Genomic DNA, 20,614 nt, shown 5'->3' on the forward strand with positions numbered 1-20,614 from the left:
CAAAGGCAAGTGATTCCTGGCTTTGAGCCAGTTCCGGCCCACAAACCTCTTTGATTTGGCTTCCAGAAATGATAGCTAGTTATCAGCTTCGCTGAACTGGGCACATTCCTCTGTGTGGTATAAGGGATAAGGCATGCAGATCAACAGTGCCGAACATAAACACTATTATAGCGCAAATGACTACGAGGATACAAAATTAACCCTCATCATTTTTGCTATCATCCACTAGCCATCACAGCTAGCCTGGCACTAGGTACATTTCACGGATTGCAGAACATGACAACCAATCCTGCAGCTGCTGTTGACACTTCCGGGACCTTCTTTGCCCGCAAACTCACTGAAACTCAGTGGAAATGAAATTGCATCTAGTCTGCTGGAACCATCTGAATGTCAGAATACACATTAATTCCCACAGTGTCTCCCACTGAATTCAGTTTATTTTCTTCTAAAATTCAAAATAAGGTCTGACTGCAGTAGAGCATTAGATGCAAGGTGATATGCACATCCATTGAGCACTTTGTTTTTCTTTTAGAGAAGGAAGGATCTGAGACAATTCCAACACATCAAGTAATGAGGACACCAAAAGCAAAGCTTCAAAGGCAGATATATAGCATGGTATGTTTAAAAATAACTCAAGAGATTTCACACAGATTTTCTGATGTGCTAGAATATCTGGACTGCTCAGACATTTCTCTAAGCTGTTTTGCACAGAACGATACAATGGTATTTCATTGCCAAGCCTCCCATTTACACTTTGGGCCCTTCTAACATAGCTGCAGTCAAAATATATCATGAAAGTATGACATGCTGTCTAACGCACAGGAGAGGAAGGGAGAAAGAGGGAAACTAACAGCACTGCATACCAGTCACATAATTAAAAATTTCTTACTGAGGCAATATGTCTTCTAAGTGACCAAAACCTGAAATTACCTGTAAGAGACCTATCTCAGGCTGAGTCTTATCAAGGAATGCAGCATACACTTGTAGCTATAAACACTGTGCTGTGTTTCTAGCATATTTGATATGCATGTGGAAACTTACAATAACCAAAACGCACTTTTCCAATTGGCACAAAGGTGGGAAAAGGAAATTACCTTTGAGTTTTCCATTACGCTCTCAATACAATCGAAATATGAGAGATCGCTCACAGGTTCATTAGGGTTATCCAGCATTCCCTTCACTGTCTGAAATGACGAAAGAAACTCTGATTATTGGCAGAGCCTGAAAAAATGAGCTGAGAAGAACATAGACCATCACAACTATCCTGCTTATACCACTGTAATCTTACAACTTTGTCTCCAGCAGGCAAACAAAACTACACGCTGAGGGCTCACACACAGATGAGCGTGTTACACATTAAATGCTATCCTACATTAACTGAACTGTGATAACTACACATTTGTGCATTACAAATCTGATGGAAGTATAGGCTAATGTGGTTTACCTTGTGTTTGTGATGAGTGATTTTATGTATGGTCACTTAGCAAGGCTCAGCTGACATGAGGTAATCTGGTTTTCTGTTCATTGTCAACAGCCTAATAGATGTTTTCAGTACTATTTTAAATTTCATAAATGGAATTACAAGAGTGATAGGAAAACCAGCTACCATTTGTTCAGTACTGTCTAGAGACACAAAAGGGCTACCAAGTTAAGTGCAAGTGAACCACCTGCCTGCCTCTTACTACTAGTGTCAACAGATTCCACCAACACAGCTCCCTCTGTCAGAAAACTATATATACTAGTTGGTTTAAATTTATTTTTCTGAGGTCATTCTGATTCCTGGAAATAGCAACATGAAAGTCAGTCACATATTCATTGAGAAGAATCAATGCATTTCGATAACAAAACTTGTAAAAAGCTGTAAAATGCATGAGAGTAATTCTTTTATATGTAAAATATCTGCAATATGCCTTTTTCCAAGTTTGGAGGAGCACTATTTTCTGCCAAATATCAGGCAGAAAAGACTTTTAATCTTTCCGTTGAAAGTGAAATCAGTAAGTATAGAAAGATACTAACATCTGTATCTGATGTTGCCTTCCACCTAAAGGAAATCTAGGCATGATTTTAAACCCTTAAGTTTTTCTCGTAACTAAACTCCTAACATTAATATATACCTACAATATTTTTAACAGCCCAGCTATTGCTTTTTAAAATACATAGTCTAGTTTAAAGCCTTACAGCAATTAAACTGTGAGAACAATGTGATGTAAAGAAGTCATATCTAGAAAACAATTTCCAGTTGCCTCTCCTCTCTTTCTCAGTTCTCACAGACATTGCAGCAACACTTCATTGTTGTGTTCCATCTTTAAATAACAACTTGTAAAGCAAACAATGTTCCTGCAGCTTTCACACTACTATGGAGACAGAAGCCTCAGAAAGCAAGGAAACAGAACAGTGAAATACAAGCCAGCACAAACTTCCCACTGACATATATTTGCTATTACTAGAACACCTTTGTCAATCCTTTCAGCTGAAACACTGGGCAAGTTTAGCTACCTCATTGGAGGTCATATGGTAAGGTCCTCTCTAAACACAGTTTTCCAGAGTCTCCAGGGAAGACTACAGAGCATACTGACAGTCTGTCAAATCCAAGGTGAGACACTCTTTCTACAGAAACAATACTTTTTAGTACTCTTAATAAGCCTTGGGAAGACTAGAAATAGTAGGCGATGAATTGGGGAAATGAAGGGAAGAGGTAAGAAATTACTCATTGTAAAGAGAAATTGAAAGTTAAGACTACTAAGAATGCTTTCCCCCAGATTTGATAGATTCCTCAGGTCACTTTGATACCAGTCTCCAGTCTGGTTTCAGGACTCTGTGGTTTTGCCTCAGTTTCACTTTTCTCAGAAATTAATCTAAGTCCATACATCCAGGCTTTTCTCACTAATTGTCCCTCTCAGGCAAGTGTCTGCTGAAGTTCAAGATGCTACAGATCTTCCTTCTGCCCTTCCCAGGCTCTACTCACAATCCATGCAAGCCATGTTATTGGCACAGAACCCTATGCGATGGCTTCTTAAGGCTGTTCTGCCCTACATTTCTTCCCTAAGCTCTCAGTTTTCAGTGGTTCATTAGCTGGGAATTCTTATCTTCCATATCCCTGCTGTTTTGCAGATCTCTCCCCATTAGTCTTCTAGGAAGTCCTGAGAAATGGCACTTCATTGCCCCTGCTTGCTCCACCCCTATATTCTGTAGTGATTTCAGGCAGCCATTACATTACAGCCCAATTTTCAGTTTTCTCTTTCTATTGTTTGAACTTGCTGCCACTCCCTTTAACCAAGGAGAGAACACTACTAAGCTCAAGAAGCTAAGAATTCAGAAGTACAAAGCAGCTCCTAGGCAAACTACTATGAATATTTTGGGATGACGACTGCGGGCTTGTGTATTAAAAAAGCTCACGATATCCTGGAACACACTGCAATGATCTTTGTATCCTTTTGATACCAAGGGGTAAAAATAAAAACCTTGAAGGTGTTTTATGCTCTCTACACAGGCCAGTCATCCCTTGATATTCTGACCTTTACAGCAAACAACAAGCATTTAGTTTAATTAAAAAGACGCCATTTCCTACTATTATAAGCAGCTATGTCTGTGATCAGTGTACAACCTTAGGTCTTTCAACTGACCTGCTACCCGCTATTTAGCCAGCCAAACATTTCACTCATGAATGAGAACATACCTTGCAAAAACCTGTATTGACACACATGTCCTATCAGCTTGGCTGTGACAAAGCAGATACAAGGCATCAAAAATCTACACTAAGAAAAAGCAGGATAAAAGATGGTAAACATCATCCTAAAGTGGGATGTCAGTAACAACATTCTATAAGCAGAAAAGCAGCTCCCTCCAGTGCACTGCTGGTACTGGGAATGTCTATCTCGTCACGATTCTTCCTTAATTCACAGTAAGTATGAATGATAAGGACTTAACTGTACCTTTTGGGGGGCAGGGAAGAAGAGTTGGGGACAGGGCAGCAGATTTCATTCTGACCAAAACTACAAGATGTTCACAGAGATTCCATGCTTACCTCATAGGCAATTAAAACCCCTGCCATAGATACCAAATGAGAAGACAGTGACAGCAGCTAATCGGACAAAGAAAACCAAGGAAACAAACATTTGGGGCCCATGTTCATTGATAAGAACTTTTGAAATGTAACAATACCTCCAGTTCTCTGAGTGCGTTATCACATTCCTTCTGGCCAGGAGCTTGCTGGGTGCACAGCGTGATGAGCTGATTTATACTCTCAGTCACAGCTCTAGGGAGAATAGAAGGAAAAAAGGTAAATTTAAAAGTTAAATTATTCCCCTCATTAAAACTTTTGTTTTCTTAAGTGTACACTGCATAGAGATTTAAAACTTTGATGTTCTACTACATTTTTTCTTCTCAGTGTTTGGGGATTAACTGTATGTTGAACAGTTCACCCTGAGACCTCTTCTTTAACAAGCTTCATAGGAGCCTAACATTCTCACTAGAGCATTTGATAGTGATCCACACCTGAAAATCTATGCCTTCAGTGCAAACAATTGAGAAGTTAGTCCAGAACAAGCAGAAGCTTCATCTCACAGCAGCAAGTATATTGGGAGTCTGTGGCAAGGTTCTGGCTGCAGGGGTGGTCTCTGTGAGAAGAGGCCAGGGGCTGACCCATGCCAGGCACAGCTGGTTCCAGATGGCTCCAACAGACCCACTGCAGGACACAGCTGAGCCCAGCAGCCAAGCTGGCAGCACCTCTGGGAAAATATTGGTAAGAAAGAGCAAAACACCACCTGGCAGCGGGCCAAGGTCAACTCGCTACACTAGCACAGTGACATAACTTAGTTGCTAAAAAGTATTTTAGCACTTCTCCAGGTCTGATATTAAGTGAATCATTTCTCAGCTAGCACCCCAGAAGTCTTAAAAGACACAGAAACAAGTGGCTAGTGTGTCAAAAAATGTTTGAATGTAAAGTAATATTATACACCCTTTGCTAGCAAAGTCTTGTATCGTCTGACATACTGTATTACACACACACACATCTAATCCTGCTATATATTTCCATAGTCTGTTATCAAGTTGGTTTTTTTTCTCTTTAACTAGTCATTGATATTCTCAGAGTCAACATGCATCAGCTCCCTTAGGTTTAAATCCACAGACAAGGTATTTTTCCATTACATTTCTATGGAATTCACAGTTCTGGTGCTCTTGAACACAGACTGAATCTGACATACAATATAATCACTATTAGTGTTTACGATGAATGCTCTGATATTAAGCAAAATTCATTATAACTACATTCATTTTAGACTAATGGCTAACCACCCAGCAAAGTAGCTTCTAGAAAAAAGAGACTTTGCAGGAGGAAGTAGGGGTCTGCTGTTCATTGTTATTAATCAAAGATCATTTTCTATAGCTAGGCATGTTGTCACCAACTTGCAAAAACTTAGCTTGCATTGTGACATTATAGTGGAATGCAAGTTTTTTGTGTTGTTTCTCATGGCAAATTACAAAATGAGTGAAATCAGAATGCATGGAGAATATACTTTCCTCTGGCGTTGAAAAATCTGCAAGGCATTCGGATTATTTTTTCTTTAAGAAAACCGTCACCTGATAACATGATTGGTAATATCAATAACATGACTACCTAGATGGATAGTAGCATACTGTTACGAAAGGAAACAGGACATGCTTATTACATTTACACCAGGTTTCATGTTTATTTCCAGGGAAAAACGAATGGAAACTAACAGTGTTGTGGTTTAACCCCAGCCAGCAACTAAGCACCATGCAGCCGCTCACTCCCTCCCTCCCCCACCCAGTGGGATGGGGGAGAAAATCGGGAAAAGAAGTAAAACTCATGGGTTGAGATAAGAATGGTTTAATAGAACAGAAAAGAAGAAACTAATAATGATAATGATAACACTAATAAAATGATAACAGTAATAATAAAAGGATTGGAATGTACAAATGATGCGCAGTGCAATTGCTTACTACCCGCTGACCAACACCCAGCTAGTCCCTGAGTGGCGATTCCCTCCATCTCCACTCCCCCCAGTTCCTATACTAAATGGGACGTCACACAGTATGGAATACACTGTTGGCCACTTTGGGTCAGATGCCCTGGCTGTGTCCTGTGCCAACTTCTTGTGCCCCTCCAGCCTTCTCACTGGCTGGGCATGAGAAGCTGAAAAATCCTTGACTTTAGTCTAAACATTACTTAGCAACAACTGAAAACATCAGTGTGTTATCAACATTCTTCTCATATCTAACTCAAAAACATAGCACTATGCCAGCTACTAGGAAAACAATTAACTCTATCCCAGCTGAAACCAGGACAAACAGACATATTTGTTTAACTGAGACTCCTACCCTTTTCAGTAGGTTTGGTGTCCTTGTGGAGCCATTTTCCCCAAGTTCCTTTGCCTTTCAGGACTGTTACATATACATGTCTTGTGTCCTGTCTGGCATACTGTATTATACACACGTAGTCTTGCTATATATTTATATAGTCTGTTATCAGACAGATTTGGCTTTTATCTTCAACTAAAAATTGATATTCTCCAAGTCAATGTGTGTGCATTTATATACACAAATGTTTTTACAGTTATTATCTATCTCTGAAAAACAACATGCATGGCTTCACCAACGTAACATCAATACAAAGGATGGATTCTCAACCTCCTGAACATCAATGATTTCTATGCATGTGAAAAATATCATTGCATACAGACATATGAATAGATGGCAAAAATGGGAAGTTCTGTTCACTCCCAGAGAAACTTCACGCAAAAATAACTTGTCCACTGTTGATTTTAATCTAAGAGAGACAATGCATTTTGACTTGGAGAGTATCAGTAATTAAAGAAAAAACCCCCAAACTTGGTAATAGACTAGAATTGTCAGCACTGTAGAGGATGCAGTGTGACCTCATGAATATCTTTACCACACACTAGGTACCCTGTGTGCAGGAATACATCCAGTGTACTAGCATTACTTTTAAAACTATTTGGAAGCAGTGGAACCAGGAAGGTGGCCCCTCAAACACCAATCCCAGAGCGGAAGACGACTGCTAGGACTCTAAAGGCCACATTTGTTTTCATCAAATACAGCATATAAATACTTGGATCTTGCAGGGAACTCAGCCACTGTTGCAGTCCTATGAGACTGTCAGAGGAAGTCAAGAAAAATGCCTCCACAGGGAGGCCAAAGCTACTAAAAAGTTAGAGTGTCTATTATAGCTGGAACAAAGGGGGAAGAAAGGAAAGAAAATACAAGAAAATTAATCACAGTACCGTAGAAGATGAGAGAAAAATGAGAAGATAAGCTGTCTTATAAACAGGAAGCAAAGGAAGCTGTGCCTCTTTTTTCATTTTTATGAGAAAAGGGAAAGTAAAAATACTTGACTCTGACCATATCACAGCAGGGAAATACCGTGTCTGCTTAGCGTCTTAAACACAAACTAAGAATTGGTACAGTATTTACTTTTCATGGTTATCTGATGTCTATGTAAAGTCTTATGCATGCAGACACACATACACACGCTAACAGCATGTCAAAATAGAACATCTAAAGGCTCTACATGGTTTGTCTCCCTTTTTATATTACATGCTTCTACGGAGGGAATACCAGCCTGGCAGAAACTAACAACTAACTGGGCTTCATTGAGAACACTAAGTTGCTCTACATGCCAAATAGGAATGCTCCAAGCCTAAAGCAGAAATTTGTAGCAGTCTGATGCTGTGGCAATATGAAAGCTCATGCAACTCCCTCACTTCTAAGCACTGTGCTTTTGATTACCTACAATTTTCCTAGAAGCTATTTAATTCTGGGGAGACAAGATGGATGTCAGAGTTGTTTTTGTTTTGTTTTTAACAAATATGACAAAGTAAAGTAGCATAACTTCTTTAAAAAGTGCTTTATTAAAGGAGTGGATTTATTTTTTAAAAATTAAGTTATTGCTATTAGAAAGGGATGACTCCAAGGTCCAGGACAAACAACGACATTATGCCCAAGGAAGTAACAGTCTTCACGTACTCACTTCCTGTCTAGGCTAATCTTTGCGAGTATAAACATTTTGGAACACAATATTGTAAGTCACATCCACATGATCTCAGATGTTCATCTGATTTAATGTTGACATTTCTAGGTGTGATGTCTGTCTGTCCTTCAGCAGTCTCTTTCCAGTCTGATATTTGAACATTCCATTTACAAACTTAGAAAACTGAATAAAAAGTTAATTAGGGGAAAAAAAAATTGTGAAAAAGATTTGACAAAGTGAAGGAGAGAAAATTAGCCAGTCAAACACTGAAATGCAGTGTTATTTTTCTCATAAATACTGAGTGCCTTGACTGAGAAACAGGGTCCACAAGATGAAATTCAGGGCATGGTTGACAGAATCTTTAAAGTAAGGGTATCTTCCACCAAATAAACATAGCATCTAACCTCTTCAAGTTTACTTGATCATACACACATACACACTTTTAATGACAGGTAGCCACAACATGATTTTTAAGCACATTCTATATAAGAATGTTATTCAATTTCTTTTCTTTGTTAGGGATTGAGAGGCTTATTGTTAGCTACTGCCTTGTCAGAACACAGATGGTAAAAAACCAGTAGGTAAAACACACTAGTCCCTTTGAAAAACCAGGCCAACTCTTCAACTGCTGGTTCTTATTTCCACCAATGGTAACAAGTTATGCCAGTTATGGAACTACTCCAAAATAAGTAGTTTTCCTCTGGCCTACTTTTTTTTAAATAGAACTGCAGGTTCCAACCACTCAGTTAACTGTCAATAGCAGAAGAATACATAAACACATTACAAATATCACAGAGAAATGCAAACATCTTAGGAAAACCTAAAGCAAGCAACACATCCTTACCTTGCTGCTGCTGCTAAGAGATTTTTGGCATTAGGAGCTCCAGGATCAACAGACAGCGACTTGGCAGCTAGTAACAGCTTGCTGGAAGCCATAGAGATGCTCTTGAGGTTACCTATTACTTGAATCTGGTCCTCTTTAGTCTGGAAAGCCACAGCAGCATAACATTAAGTGCAGAGCTTGCAATAAAGAGTATGCGCTAAAACCACATTTGGAAACCCAGTTTATCCACCTGAAACCACTGACGTGCAGGGGACCATAGTCCGGAGAAGAACATGGACCAAAGCCTCTCTTCACCCAGACAGGTGCCTCTAAGCTTCCCTTACATAACAGAGAAAGAAACCCATATAACAAATGGCTTGGTTTCTAACAATGGCAGTATTCACAAATGAGCAACGGAGAAACTTTACTAGTTGTTGAACAACGCTTTTGTTGTCAAGACTCTCATGTGTCTCTGCCTGGCACAACTGATCCACATTATTCAGTCAGTGTACACTCCCTGTATTCTAGCAACCTCTGTGTAACCCACAGGCTCTCTAGCATCTAACTGGGATTACTCACACGGAAAGATCCCTCCAGAAAGTCCTCTATCCCAAGGAAATATGTTTCTATAAGCCTACTTTGGTAAACATTCTGACTTGGATGTTCTATTATTTATTTTAAGCCACTGGTTGAAAAGGAAAACCTGTATCAACATACAGTTACAGGAAGTACTGCATTATCACAGCAAACACCATGACTAGATTCTTCTGTCAATGATCAGTAGAAATGAATCCATTCTTTCTAATGGTCTATTCAGGGTTTTATGTAACGAGGTGCATATTACTCAGCTGATGTGAATAGCTTTTACTCTATATTTCCATTCTGCTTCCTCCCTACCCCAGCATTTTGCTGGGCATCCAAAATACCTGGTATTGCTTCTGTTCAGGCTAAATAACTACACACAGACAGAAAGCATTCTCTTTGCAAAGATCAGCCATTAATAACCAAGATGGTTATCAACCCCTATATCAGCAGGATAAGCAAATCCGCAAGGGCCACAAGGTCATCATCATCAGGAATTCTCTTTTCAAATAGCTATTTGCAGTATCATTTCCACCTTTGCCTTCATCGAATTGCCTCACACAACATTCTAAAAGTCAATGAGGCCCATGGCTAAAAAGATAGTCAGGTACCTAAATCCTACTCAATTTCAGAGAATCAGCTGATATTTGGTGCCTAACTCACTTCATGGATCTGGAACCTGAAAGATTAAGTTTTGATGGAGAATAATCAGCAATCATTGTCCGATCTCTCTACTCAGCCCTACCTACAAAGCATCTGCTCTATAGACTTCATAAATGACTTCAGAGGACTGGCACACTCACGACTTTCTGGTTAGTTTTCTTTCGGCAGTTATTTCTCAGGTTTGCAAGTTCCTCCTACTAACTAGGGCAAAACAGTCTGCAGATTCCTTTTTCTGCAAGTCTTCCTAGCTCTCCTGGTACATGACTCTTTCTTATATGCTGACATATGCTATGCTAAATCATCTACAAATGACCAATTACTGTAATTCAGTACACTTAAACCCAGTAAGATAAAATGAAGGAGATATCTCCAACTTCATATGAGTACCTAGACTACTAGGAATAAGCTAGGTAACACGTGACAACATTCCCGATTCTGAGTTAATCAGAATACAACTCGGCCACATTTTAGATCACTAAACAGAAGTCCAAGTGCTTGCTGTCAGATCCATGGCAATTTAGCCAGCCCTCTTCAAATCCTTGCTCCACTCTGTAGCAGGTCCATAGCAGCAGGCACCACAGAGCAATATCAAGTCTGGATTTTAAATGCATCTTTTTCTCCCTCTACTTAAAGCATTTGAAAATTAGCAAAGAAAGGTGTTAAATTTTGAACAGTGTTCACATAAATTATTCTCCATGGTAGTTCTACCAAAATAGAAGCAACTCTTTCCATAAGCTTTGAGAGGTTCAGCACACCTTTGTACCTTCAGATATACAGCTCAAATTAGTTAACAGCCCAACCTAGACAGAAGAGTATGAAGTCATATTTCTGACTGGGCACAGGAACAAATACCAGTATCCTGTGTAGAATGCAAACACTGAGTTGACTTCACTCTGGATAACCAGTTACAGGTGACTGCTTCATAAAAAACATCACCTGTCATATTTGGCTAGGCTCACACTAGCATATTGTACTGTGCTATTAGGTAACCAAGACACTGCACTGCGAGATACTATGCCAAGATAATCCTTGGTCCCAATTAGCAAGATAAAAAACTTACTTGAGCTTGACCAGCCATTTCAATACCAGCATCAAGAAATTCATCAAAATCATCACTGAATTTTCCAGAGGCTGCAGCCAGTTCCCCACTTTGGCCCCGTGTAGCATGGACGACTTCTCCTGCTGACTGATTCAGGTCTGCTGCTGCCTGGTTCAGTTCACTCTGAGCTTCTTGAAATGACTTAGAACTTGGAGGTAGCTGTAAGACACCAAGTGCCATATTTTATTGTCTGCAATGTCACACCAGCCCTTCACGACTGAAAAGTTCAACACAATTCAAGAACACTAAATGCAATGCAGTAGTGAGCTTCACATACAAGGTAGAACAGAGTACTGTAACTGGACTGCTAGTGATTCAGTTCTGAAAGTAGAATAGTGTAACTATGGGACAGCTATCAACCAGAAATCTATGCAACAACCTCAGTCCCACTGTTTCTTTCAAGGGACAGACAAGCATGTAAGCCTTTCAAGGGACAGAGTTGACAATAGCTATTTTATGGTTCAACTACAAAATTTGAAGTGATGAACTCAGTGGCGGAAGTTGCAGAATTTTGGTCTCCAAGTCATCATTCACTTCCACAAACAAGCTTTCCAGAACACCATGCAAGTACTGGCAGCTCTTCACAATAATTCCAAACTCCTGACCTGGTTCTACCAAAAGGCATTGCACAAACTTATCAAAATACAATTCCTCCTTCATTCACAGGGTAGCAGGATCACTGGTAAGTGCAGAAAAAGTTGTTCAAATCATATAACCTTCCGGCAAATTACCAGTGCACAAAAGGGTTTTTTTTGACATGGATGCAGTTAAACAGAAATACAACAATTCTTCTCCTTGCACAAAATGACCATAGATGCACCAAACATTTTTTGACTGACCACAATGCTCCTTAAACTGAACCTATCACTTCTAGATGGGAGATGGATTATGATTTTCTAATTTTCACGTTCTTCAAAATGTTAAGTCACAGTTAGCATTTTCAGAAAACCAAACTAATGGTGATCTATGACAACAACTTTAATATTGCCTTCACAAGCCACAGACACATTTCATCTTTCCCAAAAACTAGAAGAACAGCATTTCAGCCAAAGTAGCAGCTACTTAAAGTTGCATACACTTAAACAAAACTTATATGACGTATACTTAAGGCACATTTACTAAATAATAATTTGATACATGGGGAACCCAGATCTGCTTTTTGGTTCTCTAAAATTTATTTCTATGTTAAAAGACATCTCACCGAATCAACAAGGAGCTTCTTGCTAGATTCCCCAATACTCTTCAAGGCCACATCCACATCCTTTTGTCCAGGCAGACAATTCACACAGTTATTCAAGGAGTGAGACACTGCTTTTGCCACCTACAACACATAAGTAAATACATCCACACTGAGAAAGGCTTAAGTGGTCCTTTATCTAATAGGAGGCACATTCCATAGTCAGCAATTCCTAGATTCTGACTCTAACAAAAACATTTTTGAGGCTTGCGACTTCCTTGGTTTGCTCACCGGTAGTCCAGCAGTAGTCATTATTTACACTCACCCATTTGATAGGATACTGTTGGCAGGGCAGCTCCACAACTGCTCCTGGCACCTGGGATAAAGTCTGCAGCACTGCAGATAAGGGAACGCCACGGAAGTTAACCGTATACTAATCACAGAAATCCTTTGCATGCTACTTTTTTCAAAGTCCCAATTAAAACAAATGTCTCCTCATAAGAAATTATTTAAAATACAGGCCAGTTATAGACCTTTTCAAACCAGTAAAAAAGAACTTGTTACTCCTTAAAGTGTTCAATAGCAACGGTGCCACATGTATAGAAAACGTGCATTCATTTTTTGCATAAACATGAATACAGATCCTTCATTTGATAATGACCAGTTTAACAGTTGTTTCATTTTTGCAGTCAAGCAGCCTACTCAAATGCGTTGTGGGTAAAAGCACTTAACTGCATCTTTGTATAAGTTTATTTTTCTAAAAGGTGACTAAAATATCATACTACGCATCATCTGCATTGTTTAACATTAAGTATGATGTTACTATCTGAGAGTTGCTGGAAGGAATAGAAAGCTGACATTCCTTGCAGCCTTATTTTCTGTTGTTCTCTCTCATTATTTAATGCTGTGTTCTAAGTAATTTCACTGCGTGTTTGATAATTCATGTAGCTACTCAAGTTGCAACTTACCTGGGCTAATCGCTGCTGACTGTCTGCATCCCCTGGTGCAGCCAGGGCCTGCTTTGCCTCCTGAATAAGCATAGCAGAGCCTTCCATGACATCTCTTGCTGAATCCAACATTGCATGTGCTGCCACAGGGTCGGTAGTAGATGCTGCAACCCCTCGTGCCGCTTGAGCCAAAGTCTTCAAAGCCTGAGCAGTTTCTCTAGCAGCAACTCCTATGTTCGGATTCATCAAGGATTCTATGAGTACCCTTAAAGACGATCTTTGTATTTTATGAAAGATTAATTTGCAGGTAATGATCCCATTGCAAAATAACATTGCAAATGCAGTTTAAAAGAAAATCTTCAAACATGAACATGTTTGAAATACACGGCATCATTTGCCTAGAGAAATGCCTGTAGTGAAGCCATAAAGTAAATACTATACCCCAAAGACAACGTTCCAGGCACAGCTCTACATTAGTGACTAAATCTTAGCACTGAAAAAGAAGAAAATCTAAAACTTGGAAATGAGGAAAAACTCATACTCAAGCTAAGGGGGAAAGTGATTGTCTACAAGAATGGTGTACATGACTTCAGAGCCACAGCATCAATGCCGCTTCTGAAAATGCAGCTTTGGATTTTTTAGAGAATAAACACAGCAATACCTTAAGTTGAAGCAATTAAAAAAAAAAATTAAGAAATCATTAGGGATGGTACAACTTGATATAACCTAACAGTACTGTGAGTACAAGCACATAAAAATAACTGAATGAAGTCACAGAGAGGATGTCATGAAATTAGTTTCTGTGTTCTGTCCGGCCAACATTATAGGACATTCACCAGCTTTAGCACTAAAGCGTACAACTGTATGAATAATGGTCCCATTCTATTTTTGAAATTTAATTCAGCCCTTAATAAAACCCAATATAAAATAGTCTTCTGAAAGACCTTAATTAGCATGTAGTCTAGTCAACAACATATGCAATTAACGTAGGTAGTATATTCTGAGTGATAATGTTAAAGTCATGCTATTCCTACCAAAAGAAAACTATAGAAAAGGTTCACATTTGCTGTACAAGACCTCTTAGTTATCTATATTTAGGCATTAAAAATAATTAGAATGTTCCAATATCTCTACTGGAAACATTTAGAAAACTGGAACATCACAACCCACAAAGCAGCCATGTTAGCATTTTAATGCCAGTGCCTTTTAACATTTTCTCTTCTGGTCAATGGAACATTTTTAAATGCAGAAACTTTAGAAGGTAATGAAAAGCAAGTGATATTATATGTCAAAGTAAAGCACAGCTAGGCAGAGAAATAGTACTGCCTATGCTGCAGTTACAACCTTTCTATTGGACAAACCACAGAGAGCTTTCTACATTCTTAATGTAAAGAAAATTTGAACTGAATTTGAAAAATACCCACACGTTTTGTTTCCTTTATTTAGAGTACCAGTAAGCATCCTTTAAGTTTGACTTAATTTATCACAGTACCACAAAAAAAAAAGGTCTGATTGCATCGCTTTCAGTTTGGTGCTGCTTTCATCCTCTACAATGACTTTCAGCACAAAGTGAAAAAAACCTTACTGTGACACTTGCAGACAACAGGGAATTATTAAATAGTGAATATAAGCTGTAAAGTATTTTTATCACAGAGAAACAGCACAATGTCATAATACTTGTAAACACTCAGTGCTTACTTGAGCACATAAGAGTTTTTACATAACAAGACAGTATGAGATAGAAAATAGTTGTATGAGCTTTGAAAAGAACTCATTGCTTTGTAGGATTTCCCAGCCAAACAGCTCTTATAGCTTGATGTTGAGAGCTACTAGATTCAATTATTTGGTATCAGCTGCAAGTATCTGTATTCCTTCACCAGATACCCAGTGCTAACTTCTGCATAACTACGTGATAGAAATGCGAGCCAGCTTAGTGCAATTACAACTGCTTCAAACGAAAGCAACTAAGTTACGTAGCCCTGATGCAATTATATCCAATGAAGTGGTAATTGCCATAATACATTTTATCAGTAGTATTTAAAAAAATCCTACAGTAGCATTTGCATCAACAGCTTTCATTTCTTACAGAAATAAGGAGACAGAACATTTTACCTTCTAAGAGTAAACTTTTTTCCCCTCCTGCAAGGAGCATTTTCCTTATTAGGGTGTTTTTGGTTTCTAAAAGCACAGGTACAAAACCAAACTGTAGAATCTGTGTGCCCACATTCCCTGTTGGCTTTAACTCAAACTACGCAAATGTGATCAGTGAGTCAGAGAAACCAGCTGCATTATACATGTAAACTGGTAACATCTAGTAAGAGATGCAGTTTTAAACGTCACCAAGCTATCCCAAGTATGTTTGCATCCTGTGCTTCAAAAAATAGCCAAAGACCCTTTTAACCTTCTGAAATGATATAGCAATGTTTCCAGTCACACTGACCTTTAAATTGCATTACATTTTAGTTCTGTCCTTTACAGAGTGTCAGTGGCTTATATTTACAAAAACAACAGATGTCTCAATCTATTCTGATTATATACAGACACACAGCAGATTGCAACACTATTCTTTTATGAAACACATTATTCACACTAGCAATTCCTAGTAACTTGCCACAATTCACTATCAGCATTAAAAAGAAAAGTAATTCCTTGATTTTAGTTGTCTGTGATAAGAAAACCTTCTATCAAGTATTTTATGGAAAACAGAGGTTTCACAGAGACATTATGAATAAAACACTACCTGTGTAGTGCTCGTTGCCTTGAGCAGCACAAGTTAACAGCTGGGCCATTGATGAACCGACTGCTTTGGATGTACTTCCCAGGTCCTGAGTGCATTTCTCAAGCTGTGAAAAGTTGCAAAGGACAACATTCTTTCCTTAAGCTCAACTAAAACACACTTGTTTTTTAAGTAGTACTAAAAAATTCCTCATTCAACAAAAACCAAGCTTGTACCTCAGCTACCAAACACACACACAGTTTCTCTGAAACCTGACTAGCATGTTTTCCCTGTCTAGGGTGAAATGAATTAACATATGAACAACAGAACTATTTTATAATTAGCAATGGAAATCAATAGCTTCATCTGAGAAGGGGGTTTTAGCCAAATAAAACATTTCACTTTAAGTCTACGAGGACTGGTAGTCTTAGAACTATTGAGTTCTCATCTTTGTCACTATTGAAAAGAAGTTCATTTTGACAAGAAAAGACCAAAACATTGCTGCTACTAAATTGTAATTTGTACAACAGAGAAGGATGCCCTACAGTCCTATGACTAATTCTGCTACAGAACATGCTTCTGGTGTAGTAAGAATATATACTCTTTTTAAGAGAATTAGTGCAAAATCCTATCAGTGTCATCATTATCCAAAGCCTCATGACTTGTTTTGCCTCCAATACTTAAAATTTTTAACAGCTAACTTTGTTTGTTTTTAAATGAAGAACATCCTTCCTCAATTACAGTTTCTCCTGGGAGAGGTTTTAACTGTCCATCCACAGCTGCCATCTTCGCATCTTGCAGTTCATTTTTGAGTGTCTGGACTGTATTCAAAGCAGAATCGATTTCCATTGGGCCACATGCTTCATGAGCCTATTCAGAAATCAGATCAATATCACTGTTAGCAGCTGTAAGCCACTACTAGCAATAGTAAATGCTTCATACATAATCTCCCCCCCCCCAAATTACTGCTCTCACGACTTTACAGGCCATTGTGGGCACTTTAAGCGTTACACATCACAGATTCCAAACTCCTGCACAATATTCTTATCTTGTGAATAGAATAACTCACTGTTAAGAGCCACCAGGGGAATGAGATGCACTTAGCTTGTGTACACACACCTTCACACTAGGCAGTCCAGGTACGGAGAAAATAACTGCTGCTGTCTGGACTTGACTTTTGACAAATAGCCTAACTATGCATCATGACTAAAGTCACAGTGAACCCTCTGATGTGGCAGCCCAAAATCATCAGTACCTGAGCTGGAAATTTCAACGTTAGCTCAGGTGTAGCTACCTATATGCTACAATCCTGGTTTTGGGCCTCAGCATACACAAAAAATAAGAGCAGACTTCCCACTGATAACTTTTTTTTTTTTTTTTAAACCCATACATGGTTTAGAAATCTATGTGTGAAACAGAGATAACCTCTGCTTCCCTGAGTTTTAGAGATGATAGCTCCTGTTCACAATCACAAGATTGACCACAGCAGTGCTGTATCTGGGTTCACCCCAGTTTGGCAGGTGCAGGAGATGCGCTCGCCTTTCCCCACTCTCCTTCAGATGTAACAGCAGCTCAGAGCATTCACATGCTGCTCTCCTCCTCCTGTCTTTCTCATATGGGAAGGGTAGCACAAGCTTTTCAGTTTTGTTGCCACATCTTCCTCCCCTTTCTGTTATGACACAGAAGCCACCCAGGAGTCTGAGCAAACTGTGCGCAAAAAGCAACACTGAAAAGTGAACACTGACTGAGCATGAGCTGTTCCCTTTGGGGAGACACAGTGGGCCAAGAAGGAGTGAGCTTGTGACCACCATCCAAGCCATCTTCCTTTAGCTGATTAAAACTAGTATTTACCTACCTTCTGGGAGGCGGTTCGCAGCTCAGCTAAGCTGGTAGCAAGATTCTTTGCACACTGACTTAGCTGCATTGCTGCTGCTTGATCAGTCACAGTGGGCACTGCAGCTTTAGCAGATGCCACCATTTTACTTCCAGGCTGTTGAAAGAAGAGCAGTGGACACAATTGGTTTTACTAGCTCATTATCTTTAAAGAAGACTTAGGATTCAATAAACAAACTGCTTCCTCCATTCACACACTCGTGAGGTTTCTAGATTTTCTGTAATGACCATTTCATGCGCTTCCCTGCTCCTTAAGCATGCACCTTCTAGATCTCACCCTTTTGTTCATATCCTGCACCCTGTCATAATTCCACATTGCAGTGTCTTCTGCAGCAGGACTCATTGGTGCTTTACTAGTACAATGACTACCTCATTGGTACCAATGTCTGCCTGAGGCCTCTGAGTACTCATGTAGAATACTTAAAAATATTTAAATGTGAAGTTTTGCCATTCAGCATCCACGTGGTATGAGCAGGCCCAGGTAGCAGAGATGGCAAATTTGTCTCAATGTTTCTAAATATTAAACTCTGCCAAATTTCTATAAATTGAAAACTGTAATTCAGGCAATGACTGCTCACAGGGTTTGCCTCTAATACAATTAAAATACCTTGCCAATTCTCACCATCACCATGGTACACACATACAGCCAGAGGGGAGACGGATCATTTTAATGACTCCAGAGGAAATCATATAGCAAAACAGTCAAACAGAGCAAGAGCATGGTTTGCGATACCTCTGCCTACATGGGACCATAAAGAACCCGCTAACAGCAACCCCACTTCAGACAGGACTAACTGGTGCCAAGTAATGCTCATGTCATTACACAGAGAATTGGTTTCTTCTGTTTGTTTCTTGTAATGTCAATAATAAACCCAATTGTTTTGTTATTAATGCTCAATATTTTATCTATTTTTTTTAAGATGTTTTGGAAGAAGCACAGAGTCAAATTTTGTGTTTTGTTCAAAACTTCAATCAAGATTCATTATGTATGCAGGCTAGTATCTAAAAAAAACATGGCGATATTCCCTTTTATTTATGAAGAATTCTGGAGCTTGTTGCTGCAACACTGATTTTACCTCCACTAAGAAAGGTTACAACAGCATCTCACATATTCAGACCTCTACTTAGAAAGACGCTGAATTCTCTCCATCTTGTTCTTTAAACTCTTTCCCAGAAGGGAAGTGCTACAGTAATGAATGTTTCTTCTCCATACACTTTAGTTTTCTTGTTACTTTTATCCTCAATTTTGGCAGTTTTCACTCTCCGCAGATTCAACAAACTTCAGCCAACTGACCTGAGGAACTAAATTCTCCTTAGCTATGGCACACAGTCAGCAATGAACTTTACATGTTTCGTAACAGTTTACTGCTTATTTATCACAAATAAAAACATACAGCAACAAAAAAATGCTTTTTGCTCTGATGTAATCTACTACAGTAATTGATTCACTTCACCTGAAGGAAGTTCTGGCTGGAATTTATTAGTGCAAGCTGGGCACTGAGGTCTTCTGCCTGAGCTTGACTTCCTCTTACACCCTGCACCAGCTGAGGAATGTGGTCTGCAACATTCTATAATAAACAAAGGTAAAAGCTTTTAGTAGATAAATAAAAACTCCAAACCCTCTAACACTAAAGCAAGCCCTCTCCCCACCTCCCTTAAAGACAACCTGTAGTATTCACAGGTACAATACTCATGTGCCTTCACAGAATTCGTTTAGGATTCCATGGAACTGAATTAATACATAATAGGATTTTTCAGAGGCATTCTACTTAAGAAATCTTTATTAAAGCTACTCATTAGTTCAAAGATCCTACAAGACAATCTAAGATTTTTCTGCAAAATTATGTACACAAACTATTTTGAATTACTTCCTTTGCATGTTCAAATGCCAGTAGTGGAGGTGACAGATTTTTCAAGAGAATGCCTTGCTTTCAGAAAAACATTTGTCTTTTACAAACAAGCTCCTCAGTCTACTTGTCCTTGACTTCTAACAATAGAAACTTTATAGTATGGCTGGAGCATTCTTTAGTGTGTACTGCTAAAACTTTATTACTGGACTGCCCAGATTCATGCTCCTTGTCCATCCATTTCACAATAACACTTATTTCAGCAGTGAAATACTAATTTTTTTTCCCCAAAAAAGTAAAAAAGTAGGTATTGGATCATCTCTGCTATGCAATAAATCATCACCAAGATCAAATTAGAATGAACTGTAAACAATACAGTGAATCAGCTTGCTTTTTTTTTCTGTCATACCGAAATAGCAGCTGCCTACAACACAATTTTGAGATGTGCTTAAGCTACCTTGTTTAACTCCAACATTTCTCAGGATTACCACCATGACAAGAACTAATTGCTGAATATTAATGTGGCTTTTAACGATGCCTTCTTTAATGGTTTTGTTCTTGTTCCCCACATAACTGCTGTTCCATCCAGAAGAAAACCCTTTTGCATTCTATTGTCTTTTTCAATTTTTTTGTTTAAATGTGATTTCTCTAAAAAACCTGAAGCAACATTAGTCAGAGCTAGAAATGAAGCTGCCAAATGTAGCTTAAACACAAAAGAAAACAGCTTCTCACCAGACTCTGAATTATAGCTTAGAACTATAAAATTATGCTTGACTTCAGGCAAACCTTGAAATCTGTGGTCTTGGCAGCTTTAACTTCAAGCTAGGAATCATGTTAACCCCATAGTAAGGTCTAT

At 38.9% G+C, this 20,614-nt stretch overlaps 1 protein-coding gene across 1 annotated transcript in view; it reads right to left on the reverse strand.

Annotated features, from left to right (window-relative positions):
* Positions 1-20,614, reverse strand: part of TLN2 (talin 2) — a 115,915-nt gene that overhangs the window by 55,940 nt on the left and 39,361 nt on the right. The window contains exons 22-31 of the mRNA XM_010571713.1: positions 19,366-19,479; positions 17,874-18,008; positions 16,760-16,888; positions 16,043-16,145; positions 13,324-13,532; positions 12,380-12,499; positions 11,140-11,337; positions 8,856-8,995; positions 4,162-4,255; positions 1,095-1,184 (exon numbers count right to left, since the gene is read on the reverse strand). Of these exons, the coding sequence (XP_010570015.1) occupies positions 1,095-1,184; positions 4,162-4,255; positions 8,856-8,995; positions 11,140-11,337; positions 12,380-12,499; positions 13,324-13,532; positions 16,043-16,145; positions 16,760-16,888; positions 17,874-18,008; positions 19,366-19,479 (1,332 nt within the window). The remainder of the gene's footprint in view (positions 1-1,094; positions 1,185-4,161; positions 4,256-8,855; positions 8,996-11,139; positions 11,338-12,379; positions 12,500-13,323; positions 13,533-16,042; positions 16,146-16,759; positions 16,889-17,873; positions 18,009-19,365; positions 19,480-20,614) is intronic.

This window comes from Haliaeetus leucocephalus, unplaced genomic scaffold (assembly GCF_000737465.1).
Source record: "Haliaeetus leucocephalus isolate CR32 unplaced genomic scaffold, Haliaeetus_leucocephalus-4.0 Scaffold339, whole genome shotgun sequence".
Taxonomy (NCBI): Eukaryota; Metazoa; Chordata; class Aves; order Accipitriformes; family Accipitridae; genus Haliaeetus; species Haliaeetus leucocephalus.